Source organism: Aspergillus udagawae (assembly GCF_001078395.1).
Source record: "Aspergillus udagawae IFM 46973 DNA, scaffold_5, whole genome shotgun sequence".
NCBI lineage: Eukaryota > Fungi > Ascomycota > Eurotiomycetes > Eurotiales > Aspergillaceae > Aspergillus > Aspergillus udagawae.
Window position 1 is genome coordinate 715,222 of NW_025091268.1, and position 18,187 is coordinate 733,408.

Below are 18,187 nucleotides of genomic sequence, written 5' to 3' on the forward strand. Positions count from 1 at the left end.
GAAGATCTGCTGACAAATATTTTGTAAACAGAGATACATAGACATCACCTAAATAACAAAGTTCAGTTGCGCCTGAGAGGTGAAGGCGTAAATGATGAATGCCTTAGTCACTCACCTAGGTATCGGGTAACTAGTTAACTAGCGACTAGATAGGCTCTGTGTGTACAGTCAGCAGCTGAAACCTCCAACTTCGAATGGCCAGGTACAACATCACGGCGTCAGCCTAGAGATAATCTCACTATGACGGCTAATTTCAAGGGTTAATCAAGTTGGGTAACGACATCTCCCTAATATCCTTCCATTTCGACATCTGATGGGGGTTTCCTGACTTCAACTCGATTACTCTCTCGGCACCCCTGCTTCGCGGCTCATCGATCATTCCGTTACCTACCTACCTATTTTACTGCACACCTTCGAAGCTTCCTTCCCTAACAGAGCTCCAGAAGGCTCATATCTTTTGCGCAGTTGATCGCAATCTTGCGATTGGCATATTCTCGAATGTTGGCCGGCTTGTATCCATGCTCCTACTCCTCTAAGCGCCGACCCTGTCATTGCCGATTCACGATCATCGGAGGACAATCCGGATAAGATTCCACGCTTTTGAAGATGCCTGCAGATTATACGTCCACTGCGAGGGCTCTATCGCTTCCAATGTCGCCTGCGGAATCCCTGTCGCCCGCCGAAGAAGATACACAGCCATTATGGAACCACCTGGCATCCAGCAGACGCAATACTGCCAGCCCTTCTGCCCGTGAATCAACTGGCCTCCGTGATCAAGTCGTCAATCAAGTCACGAAGATGTTGCGACGTACCAAAAAGACATGGCGGAGACTAACATTCTGGCAGAGAATTGGGGCTATTGGGGCAGCTTTGCTTGCCATTCTGCTAGGGTTGGCATTCATGATCTTCACGGGGCAAGTGTTCTTCTGGCTGGGGCCTGTAGCTGAAAAATGGGAACAGTCATGGCTGGCATTTTTCGTCCTCTGGCTGTGCGTTTTCTTCGTTTCTTTCCCACCATTGGTAGGTTGGTCCACGTTTGGAACAATAGCCGGTTTCATTTTCGGCATATGGAAAGGGTAGGTTTGGCTTATTTTTTTCTGCTTTATTTGATCGATTACTCTGAGCCTATGAGCCTAGAACTAACACTCATCTTAGCTGGATCCTCTATGCCACTGCAACAGTGCTAGGATCCACATGTTCCTTTATCGTGTCGCGGACGATCCTATCAAAATTTGTGAACCGCATGATGGAACGGGACAAACGATTCGCTGCTCTCGCGTTGACACTCAAGTACGATGGTCTTAAACTGTTGTGCATGATTCGCCTATGTCCCCTACCATACTCTGTTTGCAATGGTGCGGTCTCAACCTTTCCGACGGTCCACCCTTTGATGTATGGACTTGCAACCGCTCTCATCACACCCAAACTGCTTATCGCGGCTTTCATTGGAAGTAGGATTCGGATTCTCTCCGAGAAAAACGAGGAGATGAGCGCCGGGTCTAAGGCAGTGAATATTTGTAGTATTATCCTTACGATTGGAATTGGTATCTTTACAGGCTTGTATATATACAGGAGGTAAGTTTTTCTGGGCATGGACACTACGTTGGACTCTTCGGAAGACTAAAAACTATGGTTATAGGACGTTGGCTCGAGCCAAAGAGTTGGAAGCCAAAGAGAGAGCAGATATACGGAGGTCGTTACAAGCTGATCATGCTGCTCACCGTCCTCATGGTTCTTTCTCCGAAGACCCAGACGTCAACACCGCTGCCACTACACTCGCTCGCGATGAGGAGGAAAGAATCGGGTTCAACGACTTTGATGATGACAACGTCGATCTTGTTATTGATGACGAGAGTGGCAGCGAAAATTCGTCCAATCTCACGAAAAAGCAGTTCCACGGACCCTATAGGGATGAATTCACAGACAATGATTCGGACGTTTTTGGGGATGGCGATGGACCCGACAGTCAGGTGTTCCGTCTCCATACACACGTGCGATCGGGCTGAGATTTGTCCCGTTGTCCACGAGTCATATCTTCAAGATGATGTACCTAGTTTATGTTGTACACACTGTTATTAGTATAGACCTGCCAAATACAAGCAATGTCACATAGTGTCATTCCGGCGTAAAGCGAAGGCAACGGATACGGTTCAAGAGCTTATTACACCTCAAAGTTTGCTTGGACTAGACGCAGCAGGTGAACCTTTTCTCGGTCCTAGTCGTGCTCTAAACGGCACATACAAGGAGAGAAGAGCATATCGAATCACTGGAGACGCTCTCAAGGGTAAGCTGCTCCTGGCTTGGGCTTTGCAATGCTTTTTATGTAAGGAAACGGGGAAAAGAATGATTGAATAGGTAACCTTGTTAGTTCCAGACCTGGATCTGATAAACAACCCAGAGGAAGACTGTGAAATGACAAATCTGAGGTGATTGACGATATGAAGAACAGTGAGAGACTGTAGAATGCGGCTTTCCTTCAGACTGAGAAATACGCTGGGTTCGCCCGAAGCTCCCGTCCAGCACCATCGAGTCTTCCTGCTCAGACCACATTTGCAGGGAGAACGCAGAAGCATCGTGCACAGCCTTTGAATTATTCTTACTCTCTATTGAAGCACGTCCTTCGATGAACTCGTTATCTCCATTTAATATCTTTGTAAACTAGATCGAAGGGCGTGCGTTGTTTGATGACCTAAGATCATACTTTTCTGTCGACCTGCAGTGTTGTACGATCTATCTACTCTTCGCCTCAAGGTAAGATGAAACCGACTACATATGTTTCTGCAATACAAAGCATCTTTGTCTCTGTTTGGATTATTCACGTGGATGATCACTCTGATCTGACAATCTTATAGATAGTGTATCATACTTTGCACTATTCCAAGAACCCCTTCCCTCTGTTTCGGCGCCCTCTAAGTGGACCCACCATGGATGGAAATCCTGACATCTAATATCGCCATATTCATCTTCAGAAGGGAAGGGGTGCTGGTTTCCAAACCTAACAATAATCGGCTTTCATCTGAATCGGTGAAAGCCTGTCTGGTTAATATCAACTTTCAAGTGGGCTCGTCCAATGCCCATCAAACCCCTTGTTACGGAGGATGGAGAGTACCACTTCTTTGGGACTGCAGGGTCTGAAGGGCCTGTCCTACGATTTATCACAATTCGACCATTATTTATCTCAGGCAACTTCATACATCAATGGTAACCCACACTTGCAGTATCCATCATTATCAAATGAAACGATATCTGGAATTGGTGACCAATTAGAGCCTCCGGCGAAGCGGCTTCGCAGCTCTCCTTCGTGCAATGCAATGAATCAATTGAATGGCGAGACGTCCAGTCCTGCCGCGATTTCCCAACCATCAGCAAGGCCTCAAGATCTCAATGGAGTTCTCGATAGAGTCGCTGGTGGATCTGAGAGCACGGATTGTATGACACATGACTCCAATGAGGATACGAGTAATATAGTTAGTGGCTCAGCTACCTCCGTGTCGTTGATGTATGAACCCAGTCAGAAAAACTCAACTCCACCGTCAACTGTCAACATTTTGCCGTTCTCGTCTTCTGTTACGTCTGACTCCAGAGGGCTCAGTGGCAGTGCAGACTATGCCAGATATCGGCCAAGGTCGTCCATACCTTCTAAGCTCACAGCTGCTGTCTACGCTCAGCAGTGTGTTACCGCAGCTTATGCATGCAGACTCAATCCCTACTCTCTACACAAGAAAGAACAGGAAGCATTACAGGATCATCTGTGCCATCTGCATGTCACAGCTTACCTGAATATACGAAACGGAATCCTACGCCTCTGGACGCGAAATCCAATGGTCAGTGTTACAAAAGATGAAGCTCTAGGCTGTGCCAAAGACTACCGGTGGATGGGATTGGCTTCGTTTGCCTACGAATGGCTTGTACGGAATGGATACATCAACTTTGGTTGCGTTGAAATACCACCGGCTCTAGTTGCCCCTAAAAAAGGAAGACGCAAGGACGGCCCTGTCATTGTTATAATCGGGGCTGGAATGGCAGGACTGGGTTGTGCAAGACAATTGGAAGGTCTTTTCAAGCAATATCATGATCCACTGACCTCACCGCGGGTTGTCGTATTGGAGGGAAGGCGGAGAATCGGAGGCCGTATTTATTCTCACCCTCTACGGAGCCTTCAGTCGTCGAAGTTAGCCCCAGGGTTTGTGCCCAAGGCCGAGATGGGTGCGCAAATCATCGTCGGTTTCGATCATGGAAATCCATTAGACCAGATAATTCGAGGGCAGTTGGCGCTACCCTATCACTTATTACGTGATATATCGACTATCTATGATATCGACGGCTCGGCAGTCGATGAAGTTCAGGACGCGATGGATGAACGGCTGTATATTGATGTTCTTGACCGCTCCGGACTCTACCGTCACAAAGCTGTTATTGTACCTACCGCCGAAGGAGATAGGGGACTGATAGACTCGGGCCGCGATTTGACAATGAGCGACGGTCTAACCGTAAGACAGTACGAAGAGGCTCGCGCCGCTGGTACCGTCGGGCTTCTGTTCCCCAATAAAAAGGTCCGACGAGGTGTGGGCCACAAGACAGCGGAAATAAAAGCAACTGTGCCCCCTGTGCCGACTGATCTTGATCCCGCAGAAGAGCAGCCCGCAGCTCTTGCTTGTCAAGCCATGGGATGGAAGCTGAAGGATGGGGTGCCTCCAACAGCATCTCTGAACTTAGACCCTGTTGCCAAAGCTTCAGGGTGGCCAACTCTGGGCGCCGTAATGGACGAGGGGGTCAAACAATACCAACGCATGCTTCCTCTTACACCTAAAGATATGCGATTGATCAACTGGCATCTCGCAAACCTGGAATACGCGAACGCTACCAATATTGGCAAACTCAGTCTCTCTGGCTGGGACCAAGATTTGGGCAACGAATTCGAAGGCGAACATTCACAAGTCATCGGCGGCTATCAACAGGTACCCTATGGCTTGTGGTCGTTGCCGACGAAACTCGATGTTCGAACGAACAAGATCGTGAGCAAGATCGCCTATGATTCTACGGGCTCAGGGAAGCGGAAAACTGTGGTTCATTGTGAAGACGGCGAATCGTTCGTTGCAGATAAAGTAGTCTTCACGGGGTCACTTGGTGTCTTGAAGCATGACTCTATAGAATTCTCGCCGCCCCTTCCTGACTGGAAGCGTGGAGCTATAGAAAGGCTCGGTTTTGGGGTCATGAACAAAGTGATACTCGTATTCGAGGAACCTTTCTGGGATACGGAGAGAGACATGTTTGGGCTGCTACGGGAACCCAAGAATCGAGACAGCATGGTGCAGGAGGACTATGCTACCAACCGAGGCCGATTCTACCTTTTCTGGAACTGCATGAAAACAACAGGCCTCCCAGTTCTAATCGCCCTGATGGCTGGCGACGCAGCCCATCAGGCGGAGTGCACACCTGACGGGCAGATCATTGCAGAGGTGACGAGTCAGCTTCGGAATGTCTTCAAGCACGTCGCGGTGCCTGATCCGTTGGAGACCATCATCACGCGGTGGGCAACTGATAGATTCACTCGGGGAAGCTACTCCTACGTAGCTGCGCAGGCGCTGCCGGGTGACTATGACCTGATGGCAAAGCCAATCGGCAATCTACACTTCGCAGGAGAGGCCACTTGCGGCACCCACCCGGCCACCGTTCACGGCGCCTATCTCTCCGGTCTGCGAGCTGCATCAGAGATCATTGAGTCCGTCCTCGGACCTATAGAGGTCCCGAACCCATTGGTACCCGAGAAGGGCAAGACAATCGAACTGGGCACACCAGTAGCAACGGGGCAAAAGAAAAACGAACCACATTTCTCAACCGGTTTCCCCGGCCCCGTTTCCACATCAGCAGACCCCACCGACGCATCGGCGCCTGCTCGTTCAAACAACTCCTTCTCCGGCGATGCGGCTCTTCGACAAGCCTACGAACAAGCCATGTGGGCAGCCATCCACGCCGAGCTCGGCCCTCCCGAACCCCGACCGGCGAGAACAGGCCTCAACCCTTTCCTCCTCTACCAGAAGGACTACTGGGGTAAAGCCCGCGCCCAATGCGACGAAGCCAAACAAGCAACGACCAAGGACCCGAATGCCAAAGCGGCACGTGACGAAATCCGACAGGCCTTGGGCCTCATGTGGCGGCAGGCCGGCGAAGAGGAAAAACGGCCGTATATCGAACAGACAGAGGTAAACCGACAGACCAACACGGAGATCTGGGATCGATGGAAGCAGAATACGAAGGAGTGGGAAAGGAAGTCGCACGAGGTCAAGGAGCGATGGTGTGCGGCCAATCCGTTCGAGACGTGGCAGCCGCCGGCGAAGAGGTGATACCTAGACTCGAGTATGAGTATAGTTTACCTTTCTAATGTCAAGGGGACATGGGTATGCAGGGGCTGGCGCTGAAAATGTGCTAAATAAGGTCTGGTGCTTTCTACTAATACTGAGACAGCGTTTTAGCTACGTAACAAAAGTATACTCCTAGACCGCTGCAGGCAGAATTGATACTAGTCTCATTGCTCAAGCAGGATTATATTGATATCAACCGGGTTTTCCCATGCACACGATGTACCGAAATCTAAGTCTGATTTCCAGCTTTGGGATTAATTCTATGTCTATTCTATGTGTAGAAGTAGATTCCCAGAAACGATCTCATCTATCTAATCCTGGAGAGAGTCCCGTCGATGGTGGGACCAAAAAAAAAAAAAAAAAAAGAGGCATTAGGAAAATTGCAACAAACGCTGAAGTCTAGTGGCGAGAACCAACGCGTCCATGAGGGTCATAGGAAGGAGATATCAAGATGATATGTCGAGGCAGACAGGTAATGAGGGTGTACAAGGGGTGGCGGCGAGGCGTGGAGAAGGCGGGAAAGAATGCCATTGCAGGATAGTGAAGATCCGACGATTCATTTAGAGAAGAGGGTTCGACTTGTATTCTGGAACGGCGCCGTTGATGTCCTCCTTGACTTCGCCGTTGACCTCCTGAGCGGCGGGCTGAACAGCGGACTTATCGACGGATTTCTCAGCGGATACAGCGACGGGCTCTTCCTCGGGGACCCCGCCCTCAGCAATGAACTTTTCGGCCTCGAGAGCAGCAATGCAACCGGATCCTGACGAAGGGCAGTTAGTATTAAAATCAAGCAGGACTTGGAAACCGGTGGTCACAAACCTGCACTAGTGATAGCCTGGCGGTAACGCTTGTCCTGCACGTCACCACAAGCAAACACACCCTCGCGGCTGGTGTAGCTGGTTCCCGCCTTGGTGATGATGTATCCATCCTCATCGAGGTCGATTTGCCCCTTAACGAGGGCGGTGGCGGGGTCGTGACCGACAGCATAAAAGAGACCGTTGGCGTCGACAACCTCCTCCTCGCCGGTAACGGTGTTCTTGACTCTCAAGTGAGTCATCAGGCCGTTGGCCTTCTTCTCCCCCAGCACCTCGGTGGCAACGGTGTTGAAGCGGACGGTCACCTTGGGGTGAGCCAGCAGACGGTTGGCCATCGCCTTGCTGGCGCGAAGTTTGTCACGACGGACGAGCACGGTAACGCTGCTGCCGTACTTGGCCAGGAACATGGCCTCTTCGGCAGCCGAGTCGCCACCACCGATCACGTACAGGGGCTTGTTGCGGAAAATGGGCACCGCACCATCACAGACGGCGCAGGCGCTGATTCCATTCTGCCAGTACGTCTCCTCGCCAGGCAAGTTAAGACGACGAGCGTTGGCACCGGTGGCAATGATGACGGCATCCGCAGTACAAGCGGGCTCCTTATCAGGGCCATCGTTCCATTCCGTCCATAGCTTGAAAGGTCTCGAGGACAGGTCGAGTCTGGAGATAGTCTCGGTGATCACCTCTGTGCCGAACCGGATGGATTGCTTGCGCATGTTCTCCATCAGCTCCGCGCCACCAATGCCATCGGGGAACCCGGGGAAGTTCTCAATGTCGGTAGTAGTTGTGAGCTGGCCGCCAGCGGCCGTGCCATTAGCCAGCATACCCTCATAGAGAACAGGTTTGAGTTCCGCTCTCGAAAGATAGATAGCAGCGGTGTGGGCAGCGGGGCCGGAGCCGATAACTATTCAAGGACACCACGTCAGCAACGGGGACAACCAATTAAGCAGACAACTGAGATCCTTTGGGTTGCAGGACGGGTAGATACTTACTGACAACTTTTGTGTGCACCATTCTGGAAGCGGAGGTTGAATTGACGCGCAACGGCGTCGATAGCGAGTTTGATAGAACCGAGGTAGGCGGGGAAGACTTTTGATGCAGTGAGGACGCGGCAGCGGCAGTCAGTCCAAGAGAGGATCGCAGAGAGGAGGAAATCCGACGAAAAGCGAAGGAAAACAGTTTGACGGTTTTTGCGAGGACTGGAGGGGAAAGAGTGGTGGGAAAAGGGGGGGCAAAGGGGAGGTCTTAAGCCAACTCAAAATCAGGAATTGATCGGAGGTGAAGAAAGAGAATGATAAATGGCAAAAGAAAGAAGAGGGGCTCAAGGATCGAAATCTGGTCTGGTCGGTATTAGTGATGGAGATTCTTATGCGGTTGGTTATGCAGTTCTTTTATGGTGGGGACGAAACAAAAAAGTGGATCGACGGATTTGATTGATAATAAATGATGTGATCAAAGCACGGCGGCGAAGGATGAAATCAGTTAATAACAGAGGAAGGAATACGTACAATACGTACCTGGTAGAAGCTTTCGGTAATAACTCGCAAGACACTGTTGATAAATCTCTCGGCGACCGAAATTCTGCCCTGCTTGAGCTCATCCAGAGCGTCGATTCTTAGGAATCCAGAAAGGAATCCATTCCCGGCGAGACCAGGTCACGTGCCCCATGCTTAGAAAGCGAAGTGGCCCAGACTCTTTCATTACCACCATCACCATCGGGTTTGCAGAGAGAATACTGCTTTTGCCTGCCTGGAAGAGGTACAAGGCTGATCCATAGATCTGACAGCAGATTCGATTCCATTTCCCGTCTCACCAGATCATTCATGCACATACGGAGTACTAGGGGCTGTTGCCGGCTGTTGTTGTCTCACTTCTCGAAGCATCTGGATATCTGATCCGATCCACTTCATTACCTAAGCATGTCTTCATAACTCCATGGTACCTCGATTATCATCAAATGACGACCTTCAGGACCCTGCGTCGGGACAACCAATTATGTACAAAATAACAAGTTTGGCAAAAACACATGAGACGTGAAAAGTTCATAAGGCATTCAATCATTAAGAATCATGAGAGGTCATCGTACGTTCATACCAATCGTCCAAACCACTTCTTCTTCCGCTTGATAGTCTCCTCCGGCCCATCATTGACGGGCCCCGGCCCTGGTGCATGACCCATGCGTACCATTTGCTCCGGCAGCCTCTCATCAGGCTCATCGAGATCACTTCCTGCATAGCCTTCTTCATAGTCAGGGTCATCATCGTAATCAGTATCCTCCACATCGCCAGGGACAATTTTGGCGAAGCCACGCTCCTTCTTACGCCCTACTGCCAGCCATTTCTTCCAACCTTTGGCAACTGGGTTGGCCGGGGGGTCGTATTCAGTGCCTTCATAACGCAGCATGGGCACAAGAAGCTTGTACGGCGTCGTGATACCTGATGGATCTTGTGGGTTGAGCTCCAGGTTGAGCGTGATAGCTAGGCCCTTTTCCAGGTTCACATATGCGCCTACCCCGTCATCGCCCCTTTTTGTAGCTTTCTTGGCTGCCTTTTGGCTCAACGTCGTAGGGCGACGGTGGAAGGGGCCCGGGCGAATTTCTGGTTCGGGAGCAGGGAAGTAGCTGCCTTCGGCCTCTGCGGGAGGAAATGGTCCGTCCATACTCATTCGGCGACCAGGTGTATTTCCAAGATTAAATTCTTTTGTCGGTGGAGGTCCACGCAGCGAGAGCCGTCGCAGCAAACCACCCTGAGGTCTGTCACCTCGCCCTAAGGACAGAGTCCTTTGCAGTTTACCCGGACGCGGCTCCTCAGCCGGTGGAGGGGCCTCTTCGGATTCGGGCGAACCTGGAGGTGTGGAACCTATGTTCAGTCAGAGATTGATATCTCGTAAGGAATGGGACATCGGCTCACCTGGTTGATACTCTCGAATTGCGCACCAATTTCGGCGTGGAAGTAAGCGCTTGTTGTTACGCGGCTTGCTGTTGACGTCGTGCGTGAAGATGGGAATCATGTCTTCATCTGTGTTCGTGTCCAAGTGGTGAATGTGGTTGCGCTTGTTCAGCACGTCCGAAACCATTTCGGTTTCTGGCATGTCTGCAATCGCAGAAGATATGACATTCGGCATGTATCGGTAATCCTTGTCTTTGGGCAGGTTTAGTTTGGGATTGGAGTAGAATTGTCCGATGGCTGCCAGATGGACATCACCGCTGGAGCGTCATGTTAGTTCCCTGCCAATTCACTGCTCAGGAGCATATCCTCACCTCAAGATGGTCACCCGAACGGACTTTTCTGCTGCAAGGTCTTGAAGATCCTCGAGCAGATAAGTGCGTTCGGCTTTGTGGTGTTTAGCCGTCCAGTGATCGTCGAATATCTCTACCTTGCTGCCATTCTTGTTCACGAATCCTCCAAAAAATCCGGCCTTCCCCAGCGACTTGCGACTATTCAGAATGTTTTTGAGCATTGCCTGTGTTTAAAATGTCAGCAACACAACCCAGGTCATGGTGGGTTTGCGGGAGTACAAGCCATTCTTGGGTATGCGACGGGAATACTCGAGAGAACTATCAGATGCTTGGTTTCTCCACGGACAATCTCGCGGTGGCATCGGTCCCAGATCAAATCACATGTCTGCTCGCTGAGTATCTCATCGCTCTGAAAGATTGGTCAGCGTCTGCCCTTCTCCAGACCACCAAGAAAGCATATTCTTCTTACCAGTCGCTCTGTCCTGCAATCCAACCCCAGAAATGCTATTTCCTTGCCCATTGACATGAACACGTTTCGACTTCTCTGGTTGATGTAGGGCCCGAGCTGCGCGCCAAGCAGCCAGCTAGGCTCATCTGCCTCTGTCTCTTCAGTGACACTGTGATGCTGGAACAGCAGATAATACTTGAACGCTATTCTACCCAGTCCTGAAATCACCGGTGTAGCCATGAACTCGTCCGGATAAGACCCGAAACCTTCAATGATGTCGTGATCGTTCCAGATGTTAACCATTGGGATTTGGGAATTGGCCAGAGAGAAAAGGCCCTGTGAGAACCAAGCCGAATAGTTCTCGAGGTAGAAGCTCTCTATCTCCGCTCGAAATTCTGGGTCAAATGGTGTGTCGTACTTGTCAGTCAGGTTCTTTATCTTGACCCATTCGTGGAATCGGGGCGATTCCACCATAACTTTGTCATTAAAGATCTGGTCACCGCCCCCAACCATGACGTGGAAAGGGCGAGTCTGATGCTCATTCAATACGTCGCGCCACAGAGGGTCAGGACCGCAGAATTTGTTGGAATCGACTCCTAGGCTGAAGCCATTGCAGCTATGGAACATAATGTTCATAGACTGCCCTCTGGCCGGTACCCAGAATCCCAGGGCCGGTCCGCGGTTCAAGCGGTATGCGATTCGTTGTTGCGTCTCGCCTAGTTCGATTTCGATGTTGAACCTCCAGAATGTGACATCTCGAGCTGTGTCGGCATACAAGCGCGCTCCGGGAACTTCTTTGTACGCTCCCACTGTTTCTCCGTCCACTGAGTGAAGCCTGTCGGCGGGGATCGATTGTTTGACGCCGTCACTACTATAGTCCAGGTTACTAGGGGACATCTCGTAGACTCCATCGTCATTCTCCACGAATGACAAGTCCAATCCTTCCTCGGTATGGTCAATTGGCTTGACATAAAGCGGCCTGCCGTCCCTACCCAGCTTCATGAGACCTGCTGTGGGATCGACGTACTCTGGTGCAAGCTGAGCGCCACTGACTTCGACAGGCGGGGGCGGCAGGAGATCCATCGGCTGCGAAAATAACCTCAGGGTGGGCGGTGACTCATAGGAAGATCGTGAATCTTTGGTAACAATCATAATACTACCTCTCCAAGTCTCCTTGTCGAAAGAGCCGTTTGGTCCGTCAATACTGACTCGTTTCAGTCCTGTGTAGCGGAGCAGAGGGCCACATTTCAGGAAGATCGGTGGCTGGAAGCTCTTATTCTCTGCGTGGATTCCGTGGTTAGTGGATGGGAAAAAAGGAGAATATGGGGCCGGACAAATGAAAGAGTCCCCCAGTGTTGGGTAAAACCACTTACCCGTCAACTTTTGAACAGGCTTCTGATAAGCGCTGGGGAGAGCTCTGCTCTTCCTGCGATTATTGCCACCACCTTCCCACCAGGCTTTGCTTCGGTCAACGTCGAGATGTTGAAAGTCGAAGTCAGAAGCACCGAGTCGAGCAACCGGTGCGTTCTTCCACTCTGAAAGTGGAGGAGGCGTTGGCGGAGGCACATTGAACGAAACAGTGTTTCTCTTGGGCTTTGTGTGAGAACCTAATTCGTCTTGGGAAAGATCGTTCAGTACAGCATTGTGAATATTTGTGATTAGGTGTTCTGGTTGCTGAGAAGCTATGCCTTGTGCATAAGGGTCATTTCCCCCAGAGCCCCTCTGGGGTGCTCGACTCTGTTGGACCCGAGCATCAGCGTATTGTTGTGAGTGCTGCATCTGTGCCACACTTGGCATGGCATGGTGTTTCTGTGATGGCCCAAGTACCGCAGGAACGTCTCTCCCATCTCGAGACGTGTTAGGATCTTTCGTAGTGTTCATGGTATGACCTCCGGGTCTGTTTGTCACCGACACAGATCGCCTGGGAACGCTACCGTGATTCAAAATTGGCCCTGCCAAGGGCTTTGAATTGCTAATCTTCGAGGTTTGCATCTCAGGAGCGACCAATAGGGCGGGTGGTCCTGGCTTTTGGGCGCTAGACTTTGCCTGTCTTGGAGCTCCCTGGTCACGGGCAATCGTCGCTTCATACCCCTGGTGAACAGCGTTCTGCCCAATGCTTGGTTTGGTGTTTCGGGCCCGATTCTCCTGCTCTCCTTGGCTGACATCCCGCTGTGAGACTGATTGCTGAGGCATCCTACTTCCAATTGGGCCTGCGGCTGAGTTGCTATCTGTAGGTTGTGCGAGAGAAGCATTTCGATTTTCTGCCTCCATCTGTTGACGTGCCAATCGTTCCTTGAGCTTCATCTCGGCCTCCAAGACGCGCGCCCTTTTTTCCTCTTTGCTAATCCCATTCAATGTGACTTCGAGCTTCTGAAGAGGGGATCTATCTGGGGCCCAGTCATGCTGCTTACTTGTTGAAGACCGTAACGTGCTAGATCGGCTCAGCGGCGACATTTGGTTGACAGAGTCTACCGGCGATGTCGCTTCGACGTCCTCCATTTGCCTCGCTGGTCCCGAGGCAGCATCTTCTGGGTCGGTTGGACGTCTCGTAGACGCTCCATTTCCTTTGATGGAAGGAGAGGTGGATGTAAGATAATCTTCCGGTGGGATTATGTTACCCTCTGGGAGGTTATGAGCTCTTGCAGAGAATGAACTGGAAACCTGTCTTCTCCGAGTTGCAGCAGAATTGCTACGGTAAGGATGCGACTGGCCATGGGCCCCCTCTGGATTTCTTAGCATGTGCTTGTCATTGTGCAAATAGTCCATATGGGCAGTTCTGATATTATCATCTTGATGCCGAGCTTCGTTGGGAGGCATCTGTTGAGATGACATGGAGTCTCTATCGATAGGTCTTCGATAGGCTGCTGTAGCCATTCTGCGACTCGGTGGTAGCCAGGAGCAATTCTTAAAGATCCGTACTCGAGAGCATGATAATCAAGTACCTAGTCCTGAGTGACGATTGTCAGATTTGATCCGAAGAGTTGTATTAGGGGGGTAAATCGAGTGTCAGGGTTACAAGAACTAAAGACATACCTTGAAAGTCAATTGCCTGCGATTGACCTCTCTCACTTTAGGATTGCAATCGGGACCGAGAAAATGAATGTGTTGGCGATGACTGTAGAAGATGGGCGAATCAGTAGAGAAAGGAGTCTAATCTGGGCCTGTACGCCTATTCGAAATTACGTCTGAGCCCCGAGGCTGTGGAATGGCGAGATAAGTTCGGCGCTGGTTGTGATAATGAAGTATACAGATGTGGAGTATACATAGAAAACAATGGAGAATCTCAATGCAGAGAATGAGCTATGGAGCTCTACAGAAGGAAAAAGGAAAAAGGATTAAGGGAATAAAAGATGACGGAATGATCAGAGTAAAATGTGATATGGAGTAATGCACAATAATGATATTATGCCTTTTGCAAGATTGATCGTGCAGGGCCAGTCCGGTATGGATTTCGATTTAAACCTGGTGGCTGGCAACTTGATTTACTCGCCCAGCCCTCTTTTCTACTCCTTCGCCGCGGGGCAGTTGTTGGACTACGACCTGGAACTTGGACCTGCAGCAGAATCAACCCTGCCAGGCACCACCGATCTTCTATTAAGGGATCCTTGACCCTTTTCACTGTGTCTTGAATACTATGGCTCGTGTTAGCAGCACTGCCTTACTTAAGAACGTGCTGAAGATATAAATAATGGGATTGGATGATCTGTATGCCACGCTGCTCTGACAGCTGCCCAATTTTGTCCTAAGAACAACGATCCTGAGGCAGTCAGAGTATATACGTCTAATTGAAGCTGATGTACCACGAAAAAGGATAGCCAGTGTTCTGCTGTAGGAACTCAGGTCGCTCCGTCTTGGTTAGCTTGGGGGTAAGAATTGAGTGTTCTGGTGCCACAAATCTATAGAAGCATCCAAAGCATTCAAGCACGAAGGTCACATCGCCATTTCCAGGAATGGGATGCAGCAGAGCGACAGTGGTGTTAAGGCTGTCGGCCACTTAGTCTTTGACAAGGATCTAAGCAATCGGAACGTGGTCTTTCGGACTGGTTGAACATTCGAATGACCTGCCTATGGAGGTTTATGATAGATGATGGCCCACCGATACATTTTAGGGAAGTATTATTCTGCAGAATTAGTACGTAGTTGCGAGTACTGTAGCTTTCTTTCATCTGATATCAATAAAAATCAATACAGTCTGTATTTTCGCCTCCTAGAGATCATTTTGCCGCGGTCGCATACCCGTCTCTTTGTCTACTCTTTCTTAGTGGTGAAAGCCCCTTGTTTATGGCCCCCGAAGGTAGATCAGCTTGAATAGGCGACACTTGTTAAAATAGTTAAGACTCTAACCTCTAACTCCGCAACTATCGTTTCTCAGTCATCGACATTGACAAAGCTGGGATTTTCATGAAGCAAGAACTGACGCTCAAATTCTTCTTCTTCTTCTTTTGCTTATTCTTATTATCATTAATTGCCAATAAATAACCTGGACTCGGAAAGTCCTCTCTGCGATCTCTGATCTTCTTTGAGTGGATCTTGTTGGGTTCCCGTTAATGGCAGCCAATTCGTTGTCCTTTATTCCGCCTCACTGAGGACACTTTCCTTTTGTTCAACAAGACCTCCTCCCATTCAAGATGCGATTTGTTGGGGGTGCAGCTCTAGTCTTGAGCTTCATCTCTGCAACCACAGCAAACGTCCAGCCTCGATCCTACGATACCCACGAGTTCTTCGCTCTCCACCTCGACGACTCCGCTTCGCCATCCCATGTCGCTCAGCTCCTGGGAGCTCGCCATGAAGGTCAAATCGGAGAACTCTCAAACCATCACACATTCTCGATACCTCGGGAGAGCAGCTCAGACTTAGATGCGTTGCTGGAGCGTGCACGTGCTTCGAGGAAGATTCGGCGGCGTTCGAGAGACGATGCCACGTCGCAAGAGCAGGACAACGATGCACTGGGTGGGATTCTCTGGTCACAGAAGCTGGCACCCAAGAAGCGTTTAGTGAAGCGAGCACCACCGCTGGAGAAGCTTGCGAGAGCTTCCGCGACCGGCAAAGAGGACCCAGTAGCTGCCCAAGCTCAGAAGCGAATCGCCTCCACGCTCGGGATTGCGGATCCCATATTTAATGGACAGTGGCACTTGTTTAATACTGTACAGCTCGGTCATGATCTTAATGTCACTGGTGTATGGATGGAAGGCATAACTGGAAAAGGTGTCACTACGGCGGTGGTCGATGACGGATTGGATATGTACAGCAATGACCTGAAGCCGAACTACTTCCCCGAAGGCTCTTACGATTTCAATGACCACACCCCAGAACCTAGGCCACGACTTATTGATGACAAGCATGGTACAAGATGCGCCGGTGAGATTGCGGCGGCGCGAAACGACGTTTGTGGAGTCGGCGTTGCATACGACAGCAGGATTGCTGGGGTCCGGATTCTCTCTAAGGCTATCGACGACGCTGACGAGGCGAAGGCCATCAACTTCGCTTATCAGGAAAACGATATTTTCTCGTGTTCTTGGGGTCCTCCCGATGATGGCGCGACCATGGAAGGCCCTGGCACTCTGATCAAGCGGGCATTTGTCAATGGTGTCCAGAACGGTCGCGGCGGCAAGGGCTCGATATTCGTGTTTGCGGCTGGGAACGGTGCAAGCTTCGACGATAATTGCAACTTCGACGGCTATACGAATAGCATTTACAGTATCACTGTGGGTGCTATTGACAGGGAAGGAAAACACCCTAGCTATTCCGAGTCTTGTTCCGCACAGTTAGTGGTAGCTTACAGCAGTGGCTCGAGCGACGCAATCCACACCACCGATGTTGGAACTGACAAATGTTACTCTCTGCACGGTGGAACATCGGCGGCAGGACCTTTGGCCGCGGGGGCCGTAGCACTGGCTCTCAGCGCTCGTCCGGAACTAACATGGCGCGATGCGCAATATCTCATTGTGGAAACGGCCGTCCCGGTTCATGAAGACGACGGTAGCTGGCAGGTTACCAAGGCTGGAAGGAAGTTCAGTCATGACTGGGGCTATGGCAAAGTTGATGCGTACGCCCTGGTTCAGAAGGCCAAGACCTGGGAGCTGGTGAAGCCGCAAGCCTGGTTCCACTCCCCTTGGCTCCGTGTGCAGCACAAAGTCCCTCAAGGCGAGCAGGGTCTAGCCAGTGCATACGAGGTGACTGAGCAGATGATGAAGAATGCGAACATTGCGAGGTTGGAGCATGTTACTGTGACCATGAATGTCAATCATACACGCCGTGGTGATCTTAGCGTCGAGCTACGCAGTCCAGAAGGCATTGTCAGCCATCTGAGCACCCCAAGACGGTCGGATAATGAAAAAGCGGGCTATGTCGACTGGACTTTCATGACTGTTGCTCATTGGTAAGGAGTCTTTCCCTACACTTGGCGATTCGAGATTCCTAACCACTTTTTTTTTTCTCTGCAGGGGTGAGTCGGGTGTGGGAAGATGGACTGTAATTGTCAAAGATACCAACGTGAATGAGTACACCGGAGAATTCATTGATTGGCGACTGAATCTCTGGGGAGAGGCTATTGATGGCGCCAACCAAAAGCCTCATCCCTTTCCCGATGAGCATGACGACGATCACAGCATCGAGGATGCTATTGTGGCTACCACCAGTGTGGAGACAGGACCTACCAAGACCGGTGCCCCAGACTCCACGGACGACACAATCAATCGTCCTGTGAACGCAAAGCCCACCGAAACTCAGACACCGTCGCCCGCCCAGGCGACCGCAACAGAACTAGCTCCTCCGGCCGAGACCAGGCCGGCCGCCACGGCGACATCTTCTCCCACACCTACTGCTGCGTCGGACAGCTTCTTGCCCAGCTTCATGCCCACATTCGGCGCTTCCAAGAGGACGCAAGTCTGGATCTATGCCGCCATCGGGTCCATTATTGTGTTCTGTATTGGTCTCGGGATCTATTTCCAGGTCCAGCGACGCAAGCGCATTCTCAATAACCCGCGTGACGACTATGATTTCGAAATGATCGAGGATGAGGACGCGCTCCGCGCCGCCAACGGGCGTTCCGGTCGCACTCAGCGCCGAGGTGGGGAGCTGTACAATGCCTTTGCGGGGGAAAGCGACGAGGAGGAGCCTTTGTTCAGCGACGAGGATGATGAGCCTTACAGAGATCGGGCTCTAAGTGAGGATCGTCTCCGCGACACCTCGAGCGATGGCCATAGTCCGAGACGCGGCGACCACTGACGCATTTATCCCTTTGTTTACTGTGGAAAATCCCATTTTGATTTTTCTGATTCCGTACTTAGTAGGCGTTTCGATCTATCTACAATGCGATTCAGCC

The 18,187-nt window shown here is 50.8% G+C and overlaps 5 protein-coding genes across 5 annotated transcripts; 3 read left to right on the plus strand and 2 right to left on the minus strand.

The window, feature by feature from the left end:
- Positions 1-606: 606 nt before the first annotated feature.
- On the plus strand, positions 607-2,006 carry Aud_007065 (TVP38/TMEM64 family protein; the record flags this gene model as incomplete). The annotated part of the gene is made up of 3 exons (XM_043291958.1): positions 607-1,076; positions 1,156-1,575; positions 1,640-2,006. 3 exons carry the CDS (start codon positions 607-609, stop codon positions 2,004-2,006), a joined length of 1,257 nt encoding a protein of 418 aa, XP_043147893.1.
- A 1,305-nt stretch (positions 2,007-3,311) lies between these two features.
- Positions 3,312-6,344, plus strand: aof2 (putative lysine-specific histone demethylase Aof2; the record flags this gene model as incomplete). The annotated part of the gene is made up of 1 exon (XM_043291959.1): positions 3,312-6,344. The coding sequence occupies one exon, from the start codon at positions 3,312-3,314 to the stop codon at positions 6,342-6,344; it is 3,033 nt and encodes a 1,010-aa protein (XP_043147894.1).
- Positions 6,345-6,922: 578 nt separating this feature from the next.
- On the minus strand, positions 6,923-8,191 carry trr1 (thioredoxin-disulfide reductase TRR1; the record flags this gene model as incomplete). The annotated part of the gene is made up of 3 exons (XM_043291960.1): positions 6,923-7,122; positions 7,182-8,081; positions 8,170-8,191. The coding sequence occupies 3 exons, from the start codon at positions 8,189-8,191 to the stop codon at positions 6,923-6,925; spliced, it is 1,122 nt and encodes a 373-aa protein (XP_043147895.1).
- A 1,074-nt stretch (positions 8,192-9,265) lies between these two features.
- Positions 9,266-13,737, minus strand: Aud_007068 (uncharacterized protein; the record flags this gene model as incomplete). The annotated part of the gene is made up of 4 exons (XM_043291961.1): positions 9,266-10,035; positions 10,087-10,382; positions 10,437-10,639; positions 10,885-13,737. 4 exons carry the CDS (start codon positions 13,735-13,737, stop codon positions 9,266-9,268), a joined length of 4,122 nt encoding a protein of 1,373 aa, XP_043147896.1.
- Positions 13,738-15,491: 1,754 nt separating this feature from the next.
- On the plus strand, positions 15,492-18,090 carry kexB (kexin kexB; the record flags this gene model as incomplete). Its single annotated transcript, XM_043291962.1, has 2 exons — positions 15,492-17,242; positions 17,307-18,090. 2 exons carry the CDS (start codon positions 15,492-15,494, stop codon positions 18,088-18,090), a joined length of 2,535 nt encoding a protein of 844 aa, XP_043147897.1.
- Positions 18,091-18,187: the final 97 nt, after the last annotated feature.